Source organism: Peromyscus leucopus, chromosome 8b, assembly GCF_004664715.2.
Source record: "Peromyscus leucopus breed LL Stock chromosome 8b, UCI_PerLeu_2.1, whole genome shotgun sequence".
In the NCBI taxonomy this organism is placed as follows: Eukaryota; Metazoa; Chordata; class Mammalia; order Rodentia; family Cricetidae; genus Peromyscus; species Peromyscus leucopus.
The window spans coordinates 8,291,553-8,318,203 of record NC_051086.1 but is presented as its reverse complement, the minus strand read 5'-3'; the positions used below and the strand labels follow the sequence as shown (position 1 = coordinate 8,318,203).

Genomic DNA, 26,651 nt, shown 5'->3' with positions numbered 1-26,651 from the left:
GGGATACCTGCAGTTCCTCCTTGGGGTTCCTCTGGGAGCCAGAGGTGGATCTTCAGTGTCTTCACAGAATGAGTGCATTGCTGAGCACTCCTTCATGTCTGGCTTATGCCTGTCTATGCTCCCGAGCACTTGGTGCCCTCACTATCTCCGCTGTGGTCACTGGTGACTCTTCCCTTGCGTGTGCCTCCTGCCTCTCATGTCCCTTTCAGTTGCTGGGGTGGCCCCTCATTTTCCAGCTTACAGCTCTGAGTCTCTTCTGGTCTCCTGCCCAGCTCTGGGGCCAGTTGCTTTTCTAAGAAGCCCCGTGACATGGGAAACCCCGGGCTAGCTGTTAGGTCCCCGCTGCCACCTTCATGGTGGCCAGAGCTGGTTTTGGTATCACCAGGGCATCATGCACATATGTGATTGCCTCTGTCCCACCGTGAGTGCACTAAAGAGTGTGCTAGCCTCTGGTTGGCACACGGACCATGCTTAGCCTCGCCTCTGACCACCCGAGGTTATGTGCGCCCCCTTTGGACTCTGCTCTCACACCCTGCGGCGTGTGCTCGCTTAGACTCCTGGGGACAGAGCTAGCCGGAGCACCACCCTGGCATGCCTCCTTTGTCCTTGTCCCTGAAGACATCGAGCCGTTCTCTATCAGGAAGGTCATATCGAACATGTGTTAGGGAGTTGGCTCTCCTAGTCTGAGTCCACCTCCCCCACTGGCTTGCCTCAGCACCCTGGTTGTTTTTTTGTTTTTCTGAGTCTGTGTGCTAATACTGTCTGGTGGGTTTTGACAGACGCATGCTGCTGTCTGTCACCACAGTGAAATCCCCCTAGTGTAGGTGGGCAGCCACTTCACGCCCATCCCCCAAACTCGCTGTAATCCTGTTTCTGCCTCTGTCGATGGCTCTGCCTTTCCCAGGATGCCTTGTGTGTAGAGCCTTACAGTCTGCAGTCCGTATAGACTCTTAACTGAACAAGCTGCATTTACTGTCCATCCATGCGTTGCTAAGTCAGTAGCTCCTGCATCTTTACCCAGGAGTGCCATCCCACTCTCTGAATGGGGTAGTTTATTGCCACCTTGAGAGGCATCTTCACTGTGTCCAGTTTTTAGTAATTACTAACAGACTACTCTGAACATATTGTGGAGCATCATGATGGGTCGTACAGGCTCCATTGGTCTGCGTTTAACTGTACAGGACCTGGCTTATCTTCCAGAAGAGTGACTCTGTTATTTTGCACTCTCTCTGCCCAGGTGATAATAAGCAATCCTGTAGTCCAGAGCACTTGTATGGCCAGGTTTTTCCAGATTTTGGCCTTTTGATTGGTCAAATTAGAGACTGTTTCATGTATCCTGGCCTTGAACTTACTATGGCTGAGGCTGATCTTCTGCCTCTGTCTCCCAAGTGCTGAGGTTACAAGCATGCACCACCATGCCCAGAACCTCACTGGTTTTACTGGTGTTCCCCAGTGGTGGTGGCACTGCACACATTTTCCTGCTTGTTTGTCATATATATTTGTGCGCAGCAGACAATCTCGAGACCTCTTCACATCTTTTACTCCGTTTGGATTTTCCTCCTGCTCTGTTTCAGGAGTTCTTTAATGCGAATCCTCTATCAGATATGTGGTTGCAGCGTTTCCCTCCAGTCTGTGCCTCATCTCCTCATCTCCTTTGAAGTTGCTTTTGCACATTTAAAGTTTTTTTTATTTTCATGAAGTCAACGGACTAAGTGTTTTATCTAAAAATTTTGCTGCTGAACTTGAATCACATAGACCGCCCCTTCCTCTCTTTCCTTTTTTGTTTTCTGAACTCACAGTTAGTTACATCAGTGCTGGATGACAAGCATGAGCCACCAGGCCCAGCCTCGATGTTCTTTTATACTTGCTTCTAATAGTTTGGCTTTTATCTATATTGCATTTGGTCTGTGGACTTTTGGATTTTTTTGTTTTTGTTTTTTGAGACAGGGTTTCTCTGTGTAGCTTTGGAGTCTGTCCTGGATCTCACTCTGTAGACCAGGCTGGCCTCGAACTCACAGAGATCTATCTGCCTGCCTCTGCCTCCCGAGTGCTGGGATTAAAGGTGTGCACCACCACTGCCCAGCATTGGATGAATATTTATGTAAAGTGTGAAGTCTGAGGCCATCTTTTTGCACATGGATTTGGTATTAGCTTGCTTTTTGAACTGTCACATGGGCCTGGGTATGGACGAAGGTTGCATTTTGCTCAGTTTAGGGGCTGAAAGTAAGCACACTGTGGTAGTAGCTCTGGTGAACACCCCTCCCCCGGCCGAGTCATCTTTGAATGGATAGCACCATGATAGCATCAGAGAGCTGACTCTTGTGGGACAAGAAGCTAGGGTGATGGAGTGGGGGTAGTCTAGTGAGCTCCTGCTAGGTTCCCCATCTTAAAGGCCCTCCAATACTGCCACACTGAAGAATAAGCCTGCATCTGAGGGAAATGTTGGGGCAGTTGGTCCAGCTGCAGTTGTGATCTTGGTGTATCTACTTCTGGGCCCTCTGCTCCCCTCCACTGATTCTGTGGCATCATCTTCACCATCATCACCATCATCATCATCATCATCATCATTGTCATCATCATCATAATTTTACCAATTCTCCTTATCTTGATAAGTGTAGATTTGTGTAGTGAGTCCTAGAGGTGGTTAACCTGGATGCCACAGATCTATCGCTCTTCTAATTACTTCGGTTCTTCTGCTTCCTTTGTCTTTTCATATCCGCTGTTACAGTCAGCTTGTCAAAATCTGCAGGAGAGCTCACTACTTGATTGAGATTGTTGACTTGGTGGGTTCAATGGAGAGTGCCGCTCTCTGCTCCAGGGACGTGGTGTAGCTCCCCGTGCATTCTGACACTTCTTTCTTTCTCCTGTGTCTTGAAGTTTTCTACAGATGGAACCATCATATGTATGTATGTATGTATGTATGTATATATATTTGGTCTTTCAAGACAGGGTTTCTCTGTGTAGCCCTGGCTATCCTGGAACTTGCTCTGTAGACCAGGCTAGCCTCCAGAGATCCACCTGCCTCTGTCTCCCAGGTGCTGGGATTAAAGGCGTGCGTCACCACCGCCCGGCTCCTTTTTTCCTTTTCAGACTTAGACAACATTGCTCATTGCTTGTTTGTAAGAACACAGCTGACTCTTCTGGCCTGACCTTATGTCCTATCCCATGATCTTGATAACTCACTTTTTATTTCCAACAGTTGCCAGGTTTTGTAGGTCCTTTGGGTTTTTCTACATAGACCGTCTTTTGCTAATAAAGACATTTCTTCCTCCCCTGTCTGTATATCATTTATATCACTCCTCTCTCCTTTTCTCTCTATTCTGCCCTCCCACTACACATTTGGCACACACAATTTGGGCGCCTCAAAGAAATGAAAGTGCTCCGTGGAGAGTGGATCCTAGAAATGGACTCCGAAGGCTGAGCTTGAGTTGCACCGTTAAAACCTCATGAGTGGCCCAGGCCGCCGGCCCTGGGGAGCAGTGCTGTGGATGGAACCAGGTCACTAGGACCTTCCATGATGGCTGATGCCAAGTGCTCACACACAGCCAGGCACAGGCTTACAGAAGCAATGCCAGTGTGCATGCTTACCCATCGTGTGCGAGCAGACATAGCAGGCATGCGTGCACACAGCATGCCAGCTTCCAGAGCCTCCAAGGTCCTGAGAGGGTGTGTGCTGCTTGTGTGTAGCTTGCACGCTTTGTTACTTTTCTGTTGTTGTGATGAAACACTGTGACCAAGGCAACCTATAGAAGGAAGAGTTATATTTGGGTTATGGTTCCAGAGAGCTAAGAGTCCATGGTGGTGGGGAGGCCTGATGGTACAGGATGGGCGTGGCCGCAGGAGCAAGAAGCTGAGCGCTCACCTTCTCCGGGACAAGCTAGAAGCAGAGAGTGTGGACTGGAAATGGTGTGAGGCTTTTAATCCCAGAGCCTGTCCCCAGTTCATCCTTTCTCCAACAAGGCTGTACCCCCTAAACCTCCCTAAATAGCACCAACAACTGAGAGCTGCGTGTTCAAATACCTGAGATTATAGAGGACATTTCTCATTCAAACCACACAGGGGCCACGCCATGTATGCAGCCTCCTGTGAGAAACATGCACTGCCCATGAGGGCCTTTCCTGCTTCTGTCTTCTTATGTCTGTGGGGCTGTTTCCTGTTTCTGTCCTGTCCTGGTTGGTTTTTATTGTCAACTTGACTTAACCTGGGAGAAAGGAATCTCAGTGGCAGAATTGCTCGTGAGACTGACTTGTGGGCGCGTCTGTGGGGCACTGCCATGATTGCTAATTGAGGTGGCAGGGCCCAGCCCGCCGTAGGTGGTACCATCCCAGGGCAAGTGGCCCTGGGCCGTGTTAAGAAAGGTAGTGAGTGTGAGCCAGAGAGCAAGCCTGTAACAGAGCTCCTTCACTGTTCCTGTTTGAGTTTCTGCTCTGACTTTCCTCAATGACCAACTGTGACCTGGAAGTCTAAGCTGAAATAAGCCATTTCCTTCCTTAGGTTACTTTGGGTTGTGGTGTTTATCACAGCAACAGAAAGCAAACTGGAACATTCTTATGTCTAAAGAGCCATTTCCTCCTCATATACCATTATGTCCATAGGACTGTTACCTCTTCATATCCCGTTACCCAAAAGGGCCTTTTCTCCTGTGCCCATAGGGACCTGTTCTTGCCTGTGTCCCCTCGTGCCCATGGAAATCGATGGCATTCATGTCCACTTGTGCCCATGGGGGCCTATTCCTACTAAAGTCTCTTGTCCTCATGAGGGCCTATGAAGCATCTCCTCTTCCCACAGGGACCCAGTTCCTCCTTGCATCCCCTGAGCCCGTGGAGGGGTAGCCTGCTCCTACTCACAACTCCTGCATTTCTGTCTTCCAGTTGTGGCCTTCTTGGTGGCCTTCAATCAGAACAAGGCCCTCATCGGTGACCAGGGCCTGCTGCCCTGTAGACTGTACCTGAAGAATGTCCAGCAGTACTTCCAGGGCAGGATCGACTTGGGTGCCTGGAGCTATGCTCCGACCATCATGTGGCTGTTGGACTGGTCAAACATGAACTTCAACCTGGACCTTCTTGCTCTTCTCGGGCTGGGCCTCTCATCCTTTGTCCTGGTGACTGGCTGTGCCAACATGATACTCATGGCTTCCCTCTGGGCCCTCTACATGTCCCTGGTCAACGTAGGGCAGATCTGGTAAGTAGAGCCTGCCACTTAACCCTATGGATGTACACCTACCTCCTGGCTACTGAAGTGCCAGGGTGAGCTTCTTCAGGGGCGTATTATTGAACACTTAGGCCTTTGTAGAGGCTGCTGTTACCACTCAGGTGGCTTTTGTCTTTGGGGAATAAAATGTGTGATTGTGCTTGGAGATATATATCTTCTGGAGAATATGCTCCAGTCTGCTTGAGCCATGAGGTTTGAGGAGACAGAGACAGAAATCACTGGGCAGCCAGTGGGAACATGGATTTTGGAGGGACTTGACTTTTAAAACATCACCCTTCTACCTCACCAAAAGAGTCTTACCAGCCTATGCCAGACGCCACCCTGGGGCCATGGCTCAAACCTTGCCCTGATGGTGGCCTGTAGGACTAGAGGTGTTGATGGAGCTTACAGGGCCACCAAGGCCAGACAAGGGCATGCTGGAGAAGTCCGTGGTCGTGGCGATCAGTGTCTGTGTGGACACATGGGAAATGGATTGAGGGGGGTTAGCGCCTGTATTGGTTAGTTTTCTCCTGGCTGTGACAAAATTCCTCATAAAAGCAACTTAAGCAAGAGCAGGGGAGGGGCAGGCCCGATGGAACTTTCAGCCCACGGTCTCAGCTAGGCCGGCTGGCCAGCCAGCTCTGGATCCGCCTGTCTCACCGTGCTGGGGTTCTAGACACCTGCAGCTGTCCCCAGCTTTCCCTCGGGTCCTCATGCTTACAGAGGAAGTGCCCTTACCCACTGAACCACCTCTCCAGCCCCACCCCTGGGCCCTTTCCCAGTCTCTGTTCAGGGACAGCCCTCATTGGAGACCCTCTCGCATGGGTGTTCCTTGGCTTAGCAGTGAGTATGAGTGGCAGGTGTGCTGTCCACTTGAGTATGTCCTCCGTGGACATGCAGTGGTGTGCTCAGGGGATGCACTCACTGCTTCCAGCATCTGTGGTCAAACAAACGAACGCAAACACAAACGGCCACCACCAAGCCGTTGTTATGAGAACAGCATGGATGTCTGCCAGACTGGGAATCCCTTGATACAGTTTCAGAACCACCAGGCTCTGAGCCCACTCAGCAAGCCCAGACCCCAGGGCAAACCTCAGGCTCTTCCTTTCATTTGCACACATTCCATTCAGTTTTTCTCCTTTATTAAGATGTAGCTCATACACTGTAAGGTTTAACTAGTTACTGTGTACAAGTCAAGCTGAGCATGGCAGTATGGGCCTGTAATCCCAGTGCTAGGGAGGCTCCGGTCAGACGGGAGAACCGCAAGTTCAGAACAAACCTGGCCTGCACAGTGAGTTCCAGGACAGCCTGGGCTAGAGAGCGAGACTCTGTCTCAAAATGGAATAAAGCAAATAAAAAATAAATTTTACAAGTCAGTGGTTTTATGTATGCAGGGTTCTAAAAACCTTGCCACGGAGTTTAAGCCATCCTCATTACCACACGAGAACCGTGTATCTTAGCCTATCCAGTCATTCCTTCATCAGCCCTGGGTGACCAGTAACTGTTTTCCACCTGTGACTTTACATTTACACCCATGGTGCTTAAATGCCCCAGGCATTTCCTGTGCGGGTGGCTTTATGTCTGGCGTTCCCCCCAGCATGGTGTTGGAGGGCTCATCATGTATGACTTGTATCAATGTCTTTCTTTCACGATAGAGTAGGTGTCCATGCTTGATCTAGATGGCAGCGGGGTGGGGGTGGGGGTGGGGCACTGGGAGTGCGGCTCAGTGGCAGAGGCTTGCCTAGTGTCTTAGTCTCTGTCCTATTCTGTGAAGGGACACCACGGCCTTGGCAACTCTTAGAAGAGAAAACATGTAATTGGGGACTCGCTTACAGACGCAGTGGTTTAGCCCAGTGTCGTTCTGACGGGAAGCCTGGCGGCATGCAGGCAAGCGCCGGTGCAGCAGCTGAGCGCTGCATCCTGATCCGTAGGCAGAGGGTGAGAGAGAGACTGACCTGGCATGGGCCTTTGGAACCTCATGCCTACCCCCAGTAACCCCAGTGACACACTTCCTCCAACAACAAGTCCACACCTTATAATCCTTTCCAATGTTGCCACTCCCTAGTGACTAAACATTCAAATATCTAAGCCTATGGGGGCCATTCTTATTCAAAGCACCACACCTAACATGTGTGATGCTCTGGATTCCAGCAGCAGAACACTAAACATCTGTCAGTGTGACTTCCAGGTAAAGGACACAGTGGCCGCAGAGCCTACCACATTCCTTGGACGGAGCCCCCCTGCCAGTGATTTGTATCAGGGCGCCCTTGAGCTTCAGATCCTGGGGCATCACACTTGCAGGGGCCGTTAATGAGAATCAGTCTTCATGCAGGAAGAACAGATCTTGCCTCTGCTCGTTCTGCAGTGTCTTTTGCTGGTCTGCAGACCTTGTCTCACTCACTCAGCTTTGCCTGCTCAGGGCCTGGCGGCTGGTCCTCCTGGAGGCAGGTCCTCCCAGCAGTGCCCCATGGCCCACACTGCCCTGAGCTCACAAGGGTTCCGTTCATACCAGCTTAACGTAGAAAACCAAGTCAACGTCTTAACGCTTTTCTTTTTGTGTGTGTTTCAGGTATTCTTTTGGTAAGTGACAACCATGCAGAAAAACCTCTGCGAGGGCTTGCCTTGTGTGTTGGGGTATGTATCTCTGTGCATTTCGGGGGGGGGGGGCGTACCTCACTGTTAAATACTTGCTGTTATCGCACTGCTGCTGGCTCTGTGGGGGTGGGGGTGGGGGGTTCCACAGAGTTTGTTAGCAGGCTGGCCAGCCCTGAAGGTCGGTTCTGGTAGAGTGGATGGCTAGGGTGGGTTGGGACTGGGGACTCCCAGGTGAGGTACTGGGTTGCCTGTAGCAACCACACTGCATGATAGTGGAGATGCTGGGACTGGAGAGCTGGCTCAGAGGTTGAGTGCACTCACTGCTTTCGGAGAAGAACCAGGTTTGGTTCCCAGCACCCACATGGAGGCTAACAACCACCTCTAACTCCAGGTCCAGGGGCTCCAGTGTCTTCTAGCCTCCGTAGGCACTGCATGTATGTGGAACATAGATAATGCATACAAGCAAAACATTTATACATGTAAAATAAAAATAAGTAAATGTTGGGGGAAAATGGCTGGGTGTGGTAGTGCATGCCTATAATCCCAGCACAAGAGAGACAGAGGCAGGTAGGGCTCTGTGAGTTCAAGGCCACCCGGGTGTCCATAGCAAATTCAGCCCCCCCCCACCCCCGTTGCATAGTAAGACCCTGTCTTAAAAGAATAAAATAAAATAATGGAGATACTGAGGGTACGGCCAGAGAAGGCACTTGGAAGAAGTGCAGCAGGTTCCTCCCCACGTGTGTCTTACGAGTGTCCTGTGGCCCACTGAGCCGCGCAGAGGTGTGTCCACAGAAAAGGGCGCTGGTAGCTAACTAAAGCTGCCTTTCAGGTCCTCCAGCCCATGCCAGCTGACAGTCACTGGAGTGTGGCTGAGGGTGGCCCCCAAGTGTCAGGGAGCCTGAGAATCTGGGGACGTACGTCTGTAAATTGACCTAACTCTAAAGTTCAGCAACAGAAGAGGAGACAACTGGACTTAGCCTTGCATACTGAGTGTGTGGCTTCAGCCATGAGGCCTGAGTACCCAGTCGGTGTCTGACCTATGTTCTTAGCCTCGCGTACTGAGTGCTCCGTGCAGAGCTGAAAAGGGAGATCCACTGGGAAACACGAGGGCATCAGTCTGCTGCCGCTGTTTTCCCTCGACTTTAGCTCTGAGTAGGCAGATAGCTGTGCAGAGCAAAGCTGTTCCAACTGTGCTGATAAGGCTTTTCCCACGTAGCCAAGGTAGCCAAGGGCAGTGTCAGCCGGGCTGCTCAGCACACAATGGGTCCAGGATGTTCATATCTGCTCCTTGTTTCTTGTATCAAAGTCCCCCAGAGAACCCCGTGTTCTCCGGTGCCTCAGGGAACAAACCCTCTTTTCTTAGTGAACCTTGCTTGTCTGAAATTGCAACAAGGTTACTCTCTGGTTATGAATGTTGAAACCTTGAGGCCCTGACTCCTCTATCTGGATGGGATCCCTGCTCCTTGGTGCAGAAGACTCTGACAATTACTGGTAAAATCAAGCCTGAGGCACTCTGGGTGCTCACTGCTAGCACTCCTTGGAGCTGAGGCTGTGTCGCAGGGCAGACATGATGAGCAGAGGCAGGTGCTCCACACATCTTCAGGCCTGTGCTTGGCAGTGGCTGGCCCATCTTGGGGTCTGGGAAGTGGGGTATCCCCAAGGTTCTAGGCACATATTGTGGGGGAGGTGAGATATAGAGGGATTTGGGACCCGGGAGCCTGTGACGTCACTGAAGCCCTGCCTTCCATCTTCTCCTTTGCTACCCCAAGAAACAAAGCCCATTTGGGGAGGTAGTACAGGGCCGGCGTCGGATGCACTGGGTTCAGACTTTTCTGGAGGAGCTGGAATGATCGCTTAGTGGTTAAGAATACTGGCTGCTCTTCTGGAGGACCTGGGTTCAATTCCCAGCACCTGCTTGGGGGCTCACAACCATCAGTAACTCCAGTTCCAGAGGATCCGATGCCCTCTTCTGGCCTCCATGGGCACTGCACACATATACACAGACACACATTCTGGGCAGAATACCCATATGTATAAAATTAAAGACTCTTCTGGAGGCGTCTCTTCTCCAGCCCTGTGATGCTGCCCACTGGAGCTGGAGTCTCCCAGTGAGCACTGCTCATCATCCTAGCTGTATGTTCTTAATTGTATCAGTCCTCTCCATTTCACAAGGAGGCTTTAGTGAACCGAGGGCCGCAATGTGGAGCTGCTGATAGTGGTTCTCTGCGGGGCTTTATTACCTGAATGGGGGTTTGAAATGCCCTGAGCTTCCAGAGCCTCATCTCTCCGTGTGCATGAAGTCTGTATTTGTATCTGTTTGTCTATTCATTTCGAGATAGACTCTGTGCCCCATCCTGTTTTCAGACTCCTTATCCTCCTGCTTCAGCCTCCCAAATGCCAATGACAGGCAGGCGCCACTATGCCTGGTTTAACAGGAATTTATTATGTTGAAATGGAATCAGTACAAATGTCCATCCCTTAGTCTCACTAGCCACCCTTGGAGTGCTTGGCAGCTCTGTGGTGCTGGAAGGTGTGAACTCTAGAAGAGTCTTTGGATGGGGCTTCGCGGAGGGCAACCTCCATTCAGCTAGCAAAGGGGTGCTTCGGGCACCCCTATTCTTGGGCAAGGGTGAGCAGTGCCTCTTTGGCCAGGGATGTGGAGGACAGGCCTCTTCACATTGCCACCATCAGTGACAGGATTCTGGCTAAGGAGCCTAGACAGTGAGGTCCCGTTTTCTAGTGCCTGCCTTCACCTCAGACAATCAGTTCCTGAAAACACTCAGTTCTTATCAGCAATTTTTGGAGGTCTCTTTTAGAGGCCCCCTTTGATTGTGGAAATTTGGGGTTCTGCTCCATCACTTCCCACCATCCAGGACTCCCATTCCTGCACAGATGCAGTTCCTGAGTGAGCTAAGGGTGTGTGCTGGTGCTGGGTCACCGGGAGCGCAGGCCGTTGGTCGTCTGCTTTGTATTCTTTACTGCTTTTGGTTCGCCTTGGCAACATGCAGATCAAAGGCTGAGTTAGAAAGGGATTCATCCCGTGTCCTGCAGATGTAGGATTCTTCTGTCCCAGTGGGACTGTGCTTCCTGATGTCCCTTCACCTGACCTTCTGCAACTCGCACTGTCCTGTGCTTTGGAAACTGCTGTAGTCTGCCAGGCTGAGCAGCAGGGCTTCAGGTCTCCTGAAGGACAGGGCTGCTCTTGGCAGGCGCCATCCCAGCACACACAGTACCCAGTGTGACTGCTGTCCCCAGCCTGATGACTGTCCCTCAGCATGACTGCTGTCCCCAGCTCATCCGCGGTCCCTGGCATGGCCACTGTCTGCCATGGGTTCCAGGCCATGCCAAGCTCTGTGTGCAGTGTCAAAGGGTTTACATAGAGAGGGCTGTAACCTTGTCTCCAGGCCTTGAGTCCTATGTCCCATCCTCTGGGTTTCCTCAGTTTGATTCCCAGACCAACTCCTTCTAGGGCTGGACTGTGGGGGGCAGGAGTGATGGTATGGCTACTCTGACTCCAAGGGCTGTGACGGGAAAAGCGTGGCCTGCTGTAGGAGTCACCCACTGATAGACTGGAGAGATCCCGTGAGGGACTCCAGCCACGCAGTATAGCAGCTTCCTCCAGCCTGGCTCTTGGGCTACACTGTGTGGTTGGTCTTCCAGGCCTAGACAGGCAGTCAGGAAATCTAGCATATTCCAGAGGCCTTTGGAGTGTTTTAGACCACAAAAACATTTTGTAAGTTCTTTGTGTTTTCTGTGGTGGTGAATGGGGTGCAGGCCTTGACTTCCAAATAATGCCCAGACAGTGTAACCCACACTTCCTGTCCTCTCTGCCTCAACCCCTTGGGACACTGGCTTTGGTCTCACTGTCTCTAGACCACACTGTCTCTGGTGACCATAAAGAAGGGGGGGCCAAGCTGCTGTTGGGTGTAGTACTGTGAGGGCCCTGTGCCTCAGGAGCTCCCATCAGGCTTGGGGGGACTAGAAACCTTCGGTGTCCCTTGAGCCCCTGCCACAGTGCAGGGCAGCACATGTCTAGTAGTCTAAGGATCTCCGGGGTGTGAAGGCCCCTGGGACTCAGAAAAGGGTTCTAGAAGACCCTGTGCCTTCTGTGTTCCAGTGTGATACAGTCAGGATAAGAATTGGACACTTTAGTGTTTGAATGAGTCTGAGCTCCTTCAGTTCAGCAAGACGCTGCACTGATAAGTGATTAGTTTGTCCTCAGCTGATGAGGACAAGGACAGAAGTTCTGCTGTGTCAGCTGCATGGGCACAGTGTCCAGGCACAGGGACCCACAGAGGCATCTGCCTCGGATCACACGCAACCCATTAGCTGTAACCACAGCAGGAGTGTGGGGACAACTTTAGAGCATGCACCCCAAGGAAGGGGCAAGCCAGTGGGCAGGCCACAGCGGAGAGAGGCCAGGGGTCTGCAGGAAGCTGATTGGCATGTCAACAACCATGGCTTCCATGCAGCCCGGGAGGGCCCAGGCTGCATTGCAAGAACGGTACTCAGAGATTACTTCGTGAATTCTGCTCTTGGCCACCATATCTGTAGTCTTTCCAAGTGGATGCAGCTCTTAATGACTTGGGGAGCTTTGTTCTTGCCAAGTGGAGGGTTCCCTCTCCTGTCAGCCCATCCTTGGCAGGCCCTGGGCTGCATGGGATGTTTATATGGCTGGGACACTCGAACCTGGGTGTTTCCCTTCATGGCAGCACCTCCCGCCAGCCGTTGTGAATTAAATGCCCCATGTGACCCTTCACCCTTGCCGCTCTTAAATTCATGCTTTAAAAACAGCTTAATGAGGGGTTTACTGGTCCAATTGGAAGTTTTTATTAAGACCCATTAGTGAGTGAGCAGAGGCCGCCTGCAGGAAGTGATTAGCACAGTGGTCCAGCCCAGCAGGTTCCATGAAACTGTTTCCAGACCTGTGGCTGACACTGCAGTGGCCTGCGTAACCCTCTGCTGCAGTTTCTAGTCCTTGTTCTCCGCCCAGTCCCAGTGCTCAAGAAAGCAGTTTCCCTAATTAAGTTACCCTCACAGTCAGAGGCAGCCTCGATGGCCTGGCCAGCCTCAGCTCACAAGCCGCCATCAGCAAGCCAACCCTCTGTCTCCTTCCTGGGGCCTGTCTCTGTTAACTAAACCTCTCGGTGTGTCTCTAGGGGAAGAATAGCCTCATAGAGCTCATTTCCGGAAAATGTCAACTCAGGATGACAGCAGGCCCTCTGTCCCAATACCATGTCCAGTCACATCCTTCATGGGAGCCCAAAAAAAAACCTCGTTCCACCTTGTGAGGGCCACTGTGTGGCGTGTTGGCCATGGACTGTCTCAATCAGCCATTCGGTAGTGGCCTAGGGTCAGTGTCTACCCAAGTGGGGACATAAGATTCTATTCTCCTCTCCCTCTCTGTGTGTCTCTTCCTTCCCTCCCTCACTCCCCCTCCCTGTTCCTGTCAACCCCCCACCCCATTAAATCTAGCGAAAATCACTAACTGAATCTAATAGAAAATGTTTCCCTGTGTGATAGCTCCTGCCTTTAATCCGAGCAGTCTGGAGATTGAGGCCATGAGGAATGCTGAGTTGCAGGGTGAGCCCCTGTCTCAGAACAAACAAACAAACAAACAAACAAACAAACAAACAAACAAACCACGGCTAGGAATGTATCTCCGTGGGTAGAGTGCTTGCCTAGCATCTGGAAACCCTGGGTCTGAAGCATGCCTACAATCCCCACACTCGGGAGGTGGAGGGAAGTTCAAAGCCGAAGTCATTTTGAGGCCAGCATGGGCTACTAAGTCTGTGTTCCTTATTCTCTTTTGCTCACTCTGGGTCTTGCCTGGCATCTGTAGCTTCCACTTCCAGAACATGGTTCCCTTTAATGAGCAGAGTTCCGAGACACCGAAGAAAGAGCTGTTTCACTTGAGTCCTGAGGCCGCTGGGTGGGTTTTATCTGCAATTCTTCTGGCTTGCCCCTTAGTTTGATTTTTGTCAGATTGTTTGGAAATGGGGGTGTCTGTCTGGTCCCGACTTTCCCACCAGGGTAGAACGCCTCCATCCCGTCAGTCTCAAGGACAGCAGAGCCCGGTGGACTTGGTCTAAGTCTCCTGCAATAAGGATCTTTCTGATTTCAAGCTTGTTCCTTTTGGAGCTACCTGTGGTTGCTGAGTGGCCTCACTCCCCAAGCTGTCTGTCTGTCTCGCTCTCCACACAATACCCATCTATGCTTGGTTCTCTTCCGCTCCCCGTGGACAGGACACTCGGGAACTCTCTCTTGTGGTCTTGAAAGAACTGGTTTTATTTATCAGATTTTTAAGAAGTTGAGTAAAACATTGTTTGACGATGCTGGGAAGCTGAGGGATCTGTGCAGTGTCCCGCCAGTGCCTGCCCTTCGTCACGCCCTAGCCCCTGGCGTTTGTGTTCAGTGATGACGCGTTCTAGCGCATCTTTGGATTTCTATAGGTTGTCTTCTCCTGGAGGAAAAGGGCTCACTCTCCAGTGTCTTCAGCTGACAGCTTAATTCGTTCACTTTCCGTCTCCTCTCTGATAACAGCAGCACACACGCAGATGACCACTGCCCTCTAGCTGTGTCCTGTCCACCCCGATGACAGCCACTGTGATTCTGTAACCTTCAGCGCTGATGCCTCTTCAGACAAGTGCTGTCTAAATAGACAACAATGCTACATGTGTGGGGCGTTACCTCTTTCTGCCTGTCAGCTTCTGGATTCTTTCTACTCTGGCTAGACCATGACCTAAAGATTATTCTTTTAATTGTTAAAAAAGCATGCGCTTGGATTGCATGGCTTATTCTAAACAGAACTACAATACTGTTTTACTTCTGCTTTCCAAGTAAATCCCTTTATCTCTGCTAGCACTTATTCTGGTATTTGCATCTAGATTTCTCATTTAAAAATGATTATTTATGCCAGGCAGTGGTGGTACACACCTTTAATCCCAGCACTCTGGAGGCAGGCAGGCAAAGTGGATCTCTTGTGAGTTCTAGGCCAGCCTGCTCTACAGAGTTTCCAGGACAGCCAAGGCTATACAGAGAAACAGTGTCTTGGAAAACCAAAAAAGAAAAAAAAAAATGTCTGTATGTGTGTGTGTGAACACACATATACTATAGCACACATGTAGAGGTCAGAGGACAACTTTATGGAATCAGTTCATCCATCCTTCCTTCCTTCCTTCCTTCCTTCCTTCCTTCCTTCCCACCTATCTCCCTCCCTCCCTCCCTTTATATGATATTTGGTTTCATTTCTGTTAGTGTGATAAGCTATCCTGATCAAAGCATCCCAGTGGAGGAAATAGTTTATTCAGCTTATAGCTCCAGGTTCCGACCCATCATTTCAGGGAAATCAAGGCAGGAGCACACATAGTTGTCACATCATAGTCACAATCAAGAACAGAGAGCGAATAAAAGCTTCCATGCTGCCTATGGCTTTCATTTAGCTCTCTCCTCTCATTCCCCTCCCCCTAGAAATCAGATTGACTTGCTTCTTCACTCTTTGAGGAGAAGGGTCAAGGCCCCCTGCCTAGGGGATGGTGCCACCAACAGTGGGCTGGCTTTTCCTACATCAGTTGACCATCAACACAATCCCCACAGACATGCCCACAGGGTGACCTGATCTAGGCAATTCCTCAATCGAGGCTCTTTCCTCAGGTAAGTCTAGGCTCTGGCAAGTTGATATTTGAAACCATCTGTCACATGTATGTGCTGGGGACCAAATTCAGGTCACTAGGCTTGCACAGCAAACGCCGTTAGCTACTGAGCCATCTTGCCAGTCCTTGAATCCATATTTCTAATGAGGTATACACATGGATTACACTTGGCGGGATATTGTTTGTGTACTGTCTGTCTCGAGTGACAGAGATCCCTCACATTTGCTCCTGATGCTGTTCTCAACATCTTAGCATAACTATGTCACGGGTATAATTTTTACACTTGATTTTAGCCCAAAGACCAAAAAGTGATGTGAATATAATTGTTATGGATTTGTCAATCTGTGCATTATTGTGTCTATGCAAATAGTGACTGCTGTGCCACATAGTGAGCTATAACTTTAGTCTGTTCACGTTTAGTTTTTCCAGGAGTTGATAGTTGACCCTTCCTTTGTGGTTTAGTTTTTCATCTCTGATCTTGTCTCACCAACTTATTCTACTGCAACTGCTTAACTCCTCTTACTATTTTTATTTTATAGAAAACATACTGCACAGTCTATCATTCTTTCTCCCACACTGTGGAGGTTTCTCTTTACAGGCTCTCTAGCATCACTTGCAGCAGATGCATTTTAGACATCTGGTTTGGGAGATCGTGCGGCAGGTCAGCTGTCTTCGCCAGGTTCTGTCCCGCTAATTGATTTGCCCCTCGCTGTGTGCTAGAGATCCTTGCGATCCACAGGGATTGTCATGCCGAAAACAAGTCTCCGCATCAACATCCGCCTTTCCCACTGCACCCTCCTTCCCTTCCCGACACGGGATTCCCACGAAGAACTGTCTGTCAGCCCTCTGCACGACCGCATTCACAGGGAGACACCTGAAAGCAGCTGGTCGATGGGATCCTCACCCAGCTTGCGACTATTTGTCTGAGGCAAGGCAGGCCATCCCGTACGCATGCTGCCCGTTCAGCTTTCCCCGTGCGAGCGTTGTGTCCCGGCTGCACTGGGCAGCTGAGAGGCTAGAGAAGTGCTCTGGTCTCTTCAGACACCATCAAGACTGCCAGCTGGCCTGGCACCTCCAGCACCTGGTGCATGTCCCCCGTGCTTCCTGGCTCCCAGGCCCCTCGCTAGCTGGGGAAGAGCAGTGCCAGCAAGCCTGACCTTTGCCAGTGTGAGGAACAGGAAGAGACTCTGCTGGCCGCCCCGGCTAGCGTCTGCATGCCAGTGTCTGCTGCGAACGCTTTGATGTTCTGAGACAGAGACTCTTAAAGAGGAAGCCGTACTCTGTGCTGTCACAATGGCATCTCTTGTGTGTGCATTTGTGGGAGGAGATGGGCACTGATGCTGTTTGGCTACTGCTAATGGCCCTTCTCGACAGTTCCTGTCCTCTGGTCCAGCACGCTAATGCTTCTTTCGAGGTATGATCCCTATGTGCGTTACAGGTGTCGGCCGCCTCTTAGGCGTGTATCTCCATGGCAGGCAGACTGTAGCTGGGTTTCTGTTTGGTCCTCACCACGATGAACATCTCAAGGGCATTCATAGGCTGACTGTGAGGAGGAGTCAGAGGTGTGCTTTATTATTATCACTACTGTATGTGCATGTTGAGTGTGTGATGAGTGTGTGTAGTGCGAGTGTAGCCACGGTGCACACGTGGAAGTTAGAGGACAATTTTCTGGAGTCAGTTCACCCTTCCACTGTGGGTTCTGGGGATTGTTTTCAGACGGTCAGGCTTGCACACAAGTGCTTTTCCCCCTGAGCTGTCTCGCTGGCCCCCAGTGGTAAAGTTCACGTGCTGTCTGTGAACACTTCATGGTTTCTGTATTGGCTGTCCGCTCCCCGCCTCTGTGCTGAGGACAGCCAAGGAAGTATTCCCCAACCCACCAGCTGACTTCATGTCTTCCAGCCTGGGAAGTGGACCTGTCTGTGAGTCTGTTTCTCTGTACCTGCCTCTCTTCCTGCCACTCTCAGCCCCTTGAGGCTGGGCACTGCCCAGTTCCCACCATCCCTACGGCAAGAGTCCTGGCCCTGTGCCAAAGAAGGGGCACCTAGAAAGAAGTTTCTGCCTTCTCCGGGGCTCTACAGCCCAGGCGGTCACTTGGCAGGGTCAGTGTGGCTTATGAAGACACTGGGTGAGCTGTTTCCTCCAGTTTTTCAACAAAACGTTCCCAAGCCAGAAGTACTGACTAGTGGAAGAGGGGACCTGGAGCTCCCGAGAAGTGTGCAAAGTGTGTACCACTGTCAGGTCACTGGCCTCAGGGACAGGCCACAGCCTGGAGGTCTGGCTCCCTCTCAGCTCTGTCAGCTGATTGGGTGGATGCCCACAGTAAGTGGTTCAACCCACTAATGGCCAAATCCAAGATGACGAGCAGAAACTGGCGTGAGGAGCAGCTGCTCTCTGGTGGGTGTGAATCTGCTCCCTGGCTGTGACATGTGACCATGGGTGACTGTGGACAGCGTGCCATAGGCAACCATAGGGCCACAGGGGCCCTGCCTGTCTCTTGGGATCATTTCCCTGTGACACACCACAAAGGTCACCATGCCCACATCTTTATACTAAGTAAGAGTTGCATATACTAAGTGAGCCTGTTGCATGCTGGGATCTCATCAGTGTCTTTACCACAGAGACACAGGGCCAGCCCGAGGACAGTGACCTGGGGCCTGCCACACTTGCCTGGTCGTGGAGGTAACTGCAGGGTCAAATGGACAGATCCAGAACTCCCTTCTGTGACTGAAGGAGCGTGGGCCAGGGGTACACTGTGTGTGTGTGTAGGCATGGTTCCCTCTCCTGCGCTGACCCTTGTAGGGGCTGCCATGCTGATTTCTCGGGTCACTTCAGCTGTAAGGTTAACTTTAAACAATGCGCGCTCACTCCTGGAGATTCCTGTGCTCGTCCAGGCTGTAGCAGCAATGCAGCACCCCCTTATCTGTCACATAGCAGCCACCATGGGAACTGTGGCCTCTCTGCTTACATGGTGGACCTCTCCGGCAGCCAGGGGCCAGAAGGCTTCTACGCTGAGGCCCACCGTCTTCCCAAGTTGCTCCTAAGACTAGGGCTGCGGGCCCCTGTCTTCCTAGACTAGAGCCGCAGTGCGCTGTGCCCCATCTAAGCAGCCAGCAGAGCCAACGCCAGTGCTGACACCAGCTCTGCACGTGGAGAGACAGTGCCGGCGGCGGCACCTTAGGAAGTGAACTTGCAGTTGCACCATGCTTCAAGGGACTGCAGGAAGAGGAGAGAGCCCCACCCTCCCCTCGGTGCCCCTGAGTGACTCACAGGGAACAACTCAGGACCAGATGGCGGGCTACAAACCACCACCGGACCTCTCAAGCTCCCACCGACACCCAGGGCCCATCCAGAGATCCCACGACAACAGCCTCCCGTCTCCTTTACCCTCTGGTCTTTCCCCCCAGATCTTGTTGACTTCCCATGTCGGTGACTGTGTAGAGCCTTCCTGGTAGCACGCTCTGCAGAATGTGCCTAAGATTTGCTCTGTCCCGTTGCTTCCCAGCGGAGACACTGAATGATGGTTTCAGGTAGGATTGCCCCCTGTAGGGAGGGCTTCCCTGTCACTTTCCTGGTGTTACCTTGTTAAGGTATGTCTGCCAAGTGCCCCTCTGTCCAGTTACAGATCCCCAAAGGAAGCAGATAGACACCCGAGTCAGTCCCTCAGTGCTGGGGGTCCGCATCCCACTCGCCACATAGTTTATATGAGCTGAAGCCACACAGCATTGTGGAGAATTTAGGGTAGTTCCTGCAGGTCACCAGCTTACCTGCCGAGGTTGCTGCTGAGACATCCCGAGGTGAGTCCTGCTCCCCTTTCCTCCACAGATAGTCGTTCTGGGGAGCCCCTCAGAGGAAGAGCTGTCCCTTTTCCCCAATGTTTATGCATCACAGTGGAGGTTTATTTTCTTCTCTCAAATGATCACCCCACATCCCGGTGCCTCACATCCATGGTCTTCCCGCTGGTCCCAGTGCCACCAATGGCCCGTCCATGAGGCTTCTCCCATACTACAGGACTATCAGGTGCTCCAGGCACAGCTTTGTCCTGGCCCAGCCATTATCAAGCTTTGCTCAGGGTCTTGGTCCTCCTCTGGAAACACCTCTAGGATATGGTGCCGGGTGTGCTTGCTGCTCTAGCCTCTTGGTGGGCAGCGCTAGGAAACGGGAGGGTAGCAGACCCACAGAAGGAAGAGGAGTGAACTGTGGGTGTGGCGCTGAGGACTCTTGGGTGACAGCTGAGGGAGTGCTTCCTGCCCTGGGCCCCTCTCTGTGTCCTCAAGACAGCTATAGTGAGACATGACAGGCTGTGTTATCAGTCAGGGGCTGGAAGCAAACTGGCTTATACCAGTGGTGGGAACGATCTGTAGGCTGTCAGCCCTCACGTCTGGGGTGAGGCTGAGGGGCATTGGATGCTTCATTGTCAGTACTGTGAACTTGAACCTACCCTGCCGCATCGGGGCTGCCACAGAGTTAGTTTTAGCTCCTCGTTGTATGTGGTGATATTTTATCTGTGTACGCCAATAAAGTTTATCTGAGGATCAGAGGAAAAAGCCAGCCACTATAGTAAACGTAGAGGTCAGGCAATGGTAGCACACGCCTTTGATCCTATCACTCGGAAGGCAGAGATCCGTATGGATCTCTGTGAGTTCAAGGCCACACTGGGAACAGAGCCAGGCATGGTGATACATACCTTTAATCCCAGCACTAACCATAAAAGTCTGGAGGTCTGTACAGACAGACAGGAAGTGACAGAGCCGGGCAGGAAGAAGAAGTGATGTAGCTGGGCGGAGAGAGGAAATAAGATGGCAGAACAGAAAGGCATATAGGTGTGGGTATACAGGAAGCGGGTCTCTCTGGAGACTGAGGTGTCGGTGAGGTGAGGTTGGCTGTGGCTTATCCTATTCCTCTGATCTCTCAGCTTTAACCTCAATATCTGGCTCCAGGTTTTTTATTAATAAGACCGTTTGGCAATTCATGGTACATTTGTACATTTGTGCAGAAGCTGAGTGTGAAATGTAGCAGAGAAACAGGTTTCAAGCCGACAGCATCTGATAAACACAGGTAGAACGCGGGTAATGTGTCTAGACTGACCTGACACACAGGCGAAAGGACCTGACATCAGTGATGGCTCTCCTCTGCCGGTGCGTTTTACAGCCTCAACTACAGAAGCTTCTTCTGTCAACACCCAGCGGCTGGGGGTTAGGGTGGCAGCCCAGTTGATAGAATGTTTACCTTGCAAGCATGAGGGCATAGTCTGATCCCTAGAGCCCATAAAAAGCCAGGCATGGTAGCACTCATTTGTAATCCAGCCAGCCTAATCTACTTGTCAAGCCCCAGTACTCAGTGAGAGACTCTCCCACCAAATCGAAGGTGGATGTTGACCGAGGAATGATACCCAAGGTTGATCTCTGGCTCTCACAGCCCTGTGTGCACACGGGCATGCACAGGTGCACAGAGAAACCAAACCAAACAAACAGCAGTTTGCTGAAGAGGTTTAGGCCAACAAACTCAAGGGGACTAATCCAGCATCGAGGCACCTTCTCTCACACTGGCTTCAGGGATTGTTGACTGGTAGCCTGGGGTGGCAGGCATGGCCAAAGCAATTGAGGCTGTGACCCTCCCTGAAAGATGGCATGGGCAGTGGTTTGGGAATTACGATTGCGTGAGCCCTGCAGCTCGTCTCCCTGAAATGGGGTCCAAGGTTTGAGGAACCATCCCTGAGTTTATAGGACAAGGAGACTTCAGAGGCACAGGCCTGGGACCTTGCCTGCACATCAGCCCCTCTGGCCATCACCCAACACTGACTGAGTAGCCAGAGTTCTTACTGGCAGGGAAGCCCACTGCCTTAGGGCAGTGTGAAGAGCCACCCACTCCAGGACATGCCCATCTGACAGCCACGTAGCTGGGCTGTTTCTGTGTTTCTATTGGCAGTATTGGGGATGGGGGTGAGGGTGGGTCTTCAGGAAGTGGGTACAGAGGATGTCAGGGAGATGCTTAGCGCTCCGCCCCCCCACCTCTGTCAGCTTGTTTGGAGGTTTTCCTGGCTGATGTGGACCCCATGGACAGGTGTGAGGATGATGGGATGAATGGAAATGTAAGCAGGTCGTCATCTGTGATGTGGGATCTGGGTTAAGCAGGGGCTTAACTGATAGCCCTGGAGAAATGGAGTCTTTGTTTGAGCTTCCAATGCAGGTAGTGGCCTGGTGAGCTCAGGGGCAGTGGCCATGCTCCTGATGCAAGGGGTGCCACATTGTCTAAAGAGTGAAGTCTCTTTTATACCAAGTGCCTTTGGGGTCCTTCTGTGAAGGACAGGGAAGGACACTTTCCTGCCTAACTTAGGTAGGTGGCTGCTCTGCAGATGATGTTCCTCTGCCTTGTCCCCCCTGAAAAGCTCCCCACCTCAGAGGGCTCAGTCCATGGTCACTGGGCTCTGACGATCCTGAGCCTGTGCGTGATAACTCTGAGCACTGTAGCAGGGAGCATGTGATACAGCAAGGTGGCTCATCTCAGGGCCGAGAGGAGGAGAGACAGAGAGGGGGAGTGAGCCTGTGCTTTTTACTGTCAGGGCCCTAGCCTCTAATGGATGGAGCGCCTCACACTCGGGGGTCTTCCTCAGTGCTGCCCTGCCTGCCTGCCGCTCCTCTCCGTCAATACCAGGGGTGTGCTTTACTAATCTCCTAATCCAGTCACAGTGCTCAGTTGAAACAAGGAGGGGTTAGCCTACCAGGAAAGTGGACAAAGAGCACGCACACTACTACCACTGCATACCCATGTGAGAGGCCAGGACAGCCCCGTGGGCTCTTAGACCCAGAAAGGACCCTGCTCTAATTTCTCTGCCTGACCTCTGACGTGCCTCCCGCCCTCCTGCGATGGCTGAGAAGGTGGCTGGAGGGGGTGGTGGTGGAGCAGACGTGTGAGGTAGGATTAGGCTCCAGAGAAGGAGACCCTGGAACAGGTATAAGAAGGAGTGTCAGCCATGGGCGCTGGTCACTTCCTGCCTGGGCCATTTTTCTGTGAGAATTATGTCGCCTGACTTAGCTTAAATATGATCGTTGGGAATGGTGGCGCACGCCTTTAATCCCATTGCTTTGGGAGGCAGAGGCAGGTGGATCTCTGAGTTCAGAGCCAAGCTGGTCTACAGAGTGAGTTCCAGGGCAGTCAGAGCTACACAGAGAAACCCTGTCTTAAACCACTCCCCTCCCCCCCCCCAAAAAAAGGGATCCTTGACTAGTCCTCCGTAAGAAAGCATTTCTGGATCTTTCTCCTGACGGCATTAAGAATGAGATGCCTCAGGCTGTCAAACTGAGTGAGGCAGTGCCATGGAGCCCTAATGTATGGCAGCAGTTCGTCCCCACCCCTGTCCAGGTGTGGCTCCTCAGCGTGCATAGACTGGTCGCGTGTTCCATGTGTAGACGGATCTGTGGGTCGGGCTGTCCTCTTCAGACTTCCTGCCCTAACACCAGTGCCAGCATCACCGTAGGCTTGAGGGAGGGCTGGAGGCACCACATGCAGATGTCTGGGTGACGGGGAGGAACAGTGCCCATCCTGGGGTCCCTGAGGACCCCCCAGGACTGTCCTCTGACATGGGAATATGGCAGTGGTATGTGTCTTCTGGCCCGCTCGTTCTTAAAAAGTGTGAGGAGACATCCCACTTCTTCAGCATTGGGCTGGTGATCCATATGGGGGGGGGCATTAATGTCACTGAGCTGCAGCAATCTTGGAAGCCCCTGAGAGGTGTAGGGCTAGGGTTCGGGCAGTTGGTGGGCTTTGTATGCAGCCAGGACACCCAGGGTAGAGGTGTGCAAGTTTGTGCAGCCTTGCTTCTGCATCGAGAGCCATACCACACGTACCTAAGCGGGTGCTGCCCCTGAGACAGGCTGGGAGTTGGGGTCCAGGCCAGTGGACCATGGGGACCCCCACCCCACATAGCCACTTAAACCTAAATTCAGTTGAGCTGAAGTTTAAAAACTTTTAACTTTCTCCCTCAGTCACATGAGCCACATTTTTGGATCCCAGAGACCCATATGGCCAGTGGCTCCTTTAACCATGCCTCACCAACCCCAAGCGTTGCAAACAGAGCCACAGGGCCATGGTGTCTGATACTTCCTCAGGATCCTGGTCTGTGGCTTTGAGGTCGGGCAGTCTGTAGTTCATTTCCACACACAGGAAACGAGAGAAAGCCCGGGAAAATGTGTGCCCTTCAGCATGCTATCTATACGTTAAATATTTGGAATATATTAATCCGAAAAAAATCTGGCTAAGTCTAATTTCCGTTGAGGGGAAGCATATTTGTATTTATCCAGAGGCAATAAAGCTGCAGAGGTCACTTCTGTGGATCCCGTTTCCAGGCTAGCTGGCGACACCTGCAGAGATCTAAGCAGTGGGGGACACCCGGTGGCTCGGGAAGTCTGGTTGTCCTAGCAACCGAACATTAACAAGCACCTGGGACCTGGGTTGCTGCTAGGGTCACCATGAGGGCATGTGGGTTATGGAGGTCACTTCCTGTTTCTCCGAGTGCCCAAGGACATCCTTAAAATGTGTATTAGCAATCTTCCAAACTTCGCAGCTGGGGCATGTCGTTGCCAGTAAGTCCATTTCTTTTGTATAATTTGCTTTTTAAGACAGGTCCCAGTCTGTGGCCCTTTGACGTTGAACCTATTAGGGTAGTTCTCCTGCCTCAACCTCCTAAGTGCTGGCATGAATGGCATGAGGCACCACACCTGGCTTTCATGATTGCTTACAACCTGGAGCCAGCAGCCAGCACTTTGAGAAACATCTGCTCACTAGAAAATGCTCTCCCTCTTGGGATCTGGTCTCTACCTCCAGGCCTGTCCTCCAAGGCTTGGTCTCTCCACTCCTGGCTTGCTCCGCCCTTGGTGAGTTAGATTGTACCTTGCTGCTTGTGAGATGCTCAACACAGGAAGCAGCGTGGCTACCAGGACCGACAGCCCTGTGTTTGTGTCCTGTGTAGAGCTGCAGATGCCCAGCTGGTTCCAGAGGGGGAGAAGGAGGAGGGGGTGGGGAGTGAAGCGATAGACCACACACAACAGTGTTCCTTTCCTATGGGGACAGCGCTGCAGTAAATTCCTTTCAGCATCCCCAAGGGCAGCTTGGAGTGTACTAGGATGAGTGGGGAATGTGCTGGGAAGGGACATCTCAATGGGGCACCTGCTCTAAAGATCGCCTCGAGGCTGTGGGTCAGCCGTTATTTGGGGGTTTCTGTAAGATGGTGATGACCCCCACACATGTGCAGGGCAGCAGCTGATGGCGCTCTGGCTGGCGGGGACAGAAACCACTGCACACATACTCCAAGCCTGCTGGCTGCAGGACTGCTCGGGCGGCCTCTGCCCTCCCGACCTCGGGCTGCCCTGGGTCTGGTGGCACACGTCTGTGGTCCCAACCCTCAGCTGAGGCAGTGGGCTCACTGTGAATTGGAGGTCAGTCTGGAATACATAGTAAGTTCCAGGTCAGCCCGGGCTGCACAACAAAAAAGACCCTGTCTAAAAACAAACCTCAAACAAAATCTAAACCTTGTGTGGAGTCTCTCACAGATGGGAAAGACAAACCTAAATCCTCAGAGGTGACTCTGCAGAGCAGTGTATGTAATGAAAGCACAGATCCGAATTGGGGAGCACTTGGAAAGTGCGGCGGCATGAATCCCGAGACCTCTGGTAGTCTGTCTCACAGAACACTGCTTCCTCTCTGTGGCCTGTGGCATAGGGAGGCGGGGATGCTGCAGTCCCGGGACCCAGCAGATTTCCCCATCACAGCGGAAGACCGCGGAGGACTCAGACTCTGAGGTCAGAGACACAGAGAGTCGGGCTTGCGGCTCTTCGGGGACCAGGGGTGACCTCCCCCATGATGTCACTGCTTGGGCTGGCGCAGGCCCCAGGCTGTGTTATGCACTGGTGGGCACCGTGTGGCCCGTGGAGTTTCCGTTACCCGCACCCCTTCCTTCCATGCTAGCAGGAGAGCAAAGCAAAATTTTGCTATGCCAGCTCATAACTTCTCCTAAAATATAACCTATGAAAATTAAGGAAACTTTTAAAAGCTACGGGCTCCCTCCAGGGCCATCATTAGAAGCCCCTGGGGTGGCAGAGGGCGGGCGGCTCACTGCTGGAGTGACAGCCAGTCAGGAGGGAGCGCTTTGCCTCCTTCTCCCTGTTTTTAACGAAGGAGCTAATGGATTTCCTATTCCTCACGTGGATGCTGCTGTCACTTTTGAAGGATCCATCTGCGCTATATTTAATTACTCTTTCTGACTATCTGAAGTCGTTCTAACTAGCTCATGCAGCCTGACTGCCGTCTTCTTCCTAGAGTGGCCATCTCAGGGAGGCGTCCCTCTGAGATGCTTCAGGTCTCGCTTCTTACCTAGGGAGTGAGCTTGGCCTTTGACATGAGTAGCTCCGGGTGATATTTCACCATGCCTCACGTTGTATGAGTCCCACCGCCCTTGTCTAGCCCCTGGCCTGGTCCAGATCACCCCTGGGCCTTTATTCCTGACATGACTGAGTGCATCCATGTCCTGGCTGTCCCCAGCCCCCTGACAGGAATTACACCTGGTACCATACCATGGTGTGACTCCTGTGCTGCTCATGGTGATCGGGAGCAAGAGACAGCCTCTGGGGTGCGCTTTCCCACTTGACGAGCTAGCACCCCACCAGCAGGGCCTTCCAAAAGTTTCTCCTTGCTCCTTGCCCCTAAATCTCCTATCCCATCACACCAGCCCTCGGGATCCCCTCCCAGACCGTTGGGCCCCCAGCTTGACTCGGCTGTGCTCCGCCCTTGCTCGGCCCCAGCCCTGCATCCAACCAAATGATGTCTACCTCTCACCTTCCAGGCATGTTCATCAAGTTGGTGGTCCTGAGATTCCCACCTCCCCTTATCCCTCGCCTCAAGCTGTCTGTCTTCCTGGTTGCTTCTAGGCCTCTGTTGGGCTGAGGACACCGCATCCCTGAGCCACTCGGCCAGACAGCCCCCCTGTCGGCGCAGCTGTCCAGTATAAAGCTGCCTGACCTCCTCTTGCTGGCTCCTTGTGTCCCTTCTTTCCAGCATTTGTCCAGCTAAGGCACAGACGAGGGATCTGGTGGGTGACTGATGTCTTTCTTCTTTGATGCCAGTGGACAGAGGAGCCAACACCGTCCATTGTTTTTATCCGAGATCAAGCAATGTAGAACTTAGCTAAGGAGTAGGGTCCAGATAGGTCCTTCTGCATCTGCT

At 52.1% G+C, this 26,651-nt stretch overlaps 1 protein-coding gene across 2 annotated transcripts in view; it reads left to right on the top strand.

Annotated features, from left to right (window-relative positions):
• The window catches only part of Lmf1 (lipase maturation factor 1), a 93,334-nt gene that overhangs the window by 13,441 nt on the left and 53,242 nt on the right, over positions 1-26,651 (top strand). For both annotated transcript variants that reach the window (XM_028854579.2, XM_028854578.2), the window contains exons 2-3: positions 4,872-5,181; positions 7,760-7,770. In XM_028854579.2, coding sequence (XP_028710412.1) covers positions 4,872-5,181; positions 7,760-7,770 — 321 coding nt within the window. The remainder of the gene's footprint in view (positions 1-4,871; positions 5,182-7,759; positions 7,771-26,651) is intronic.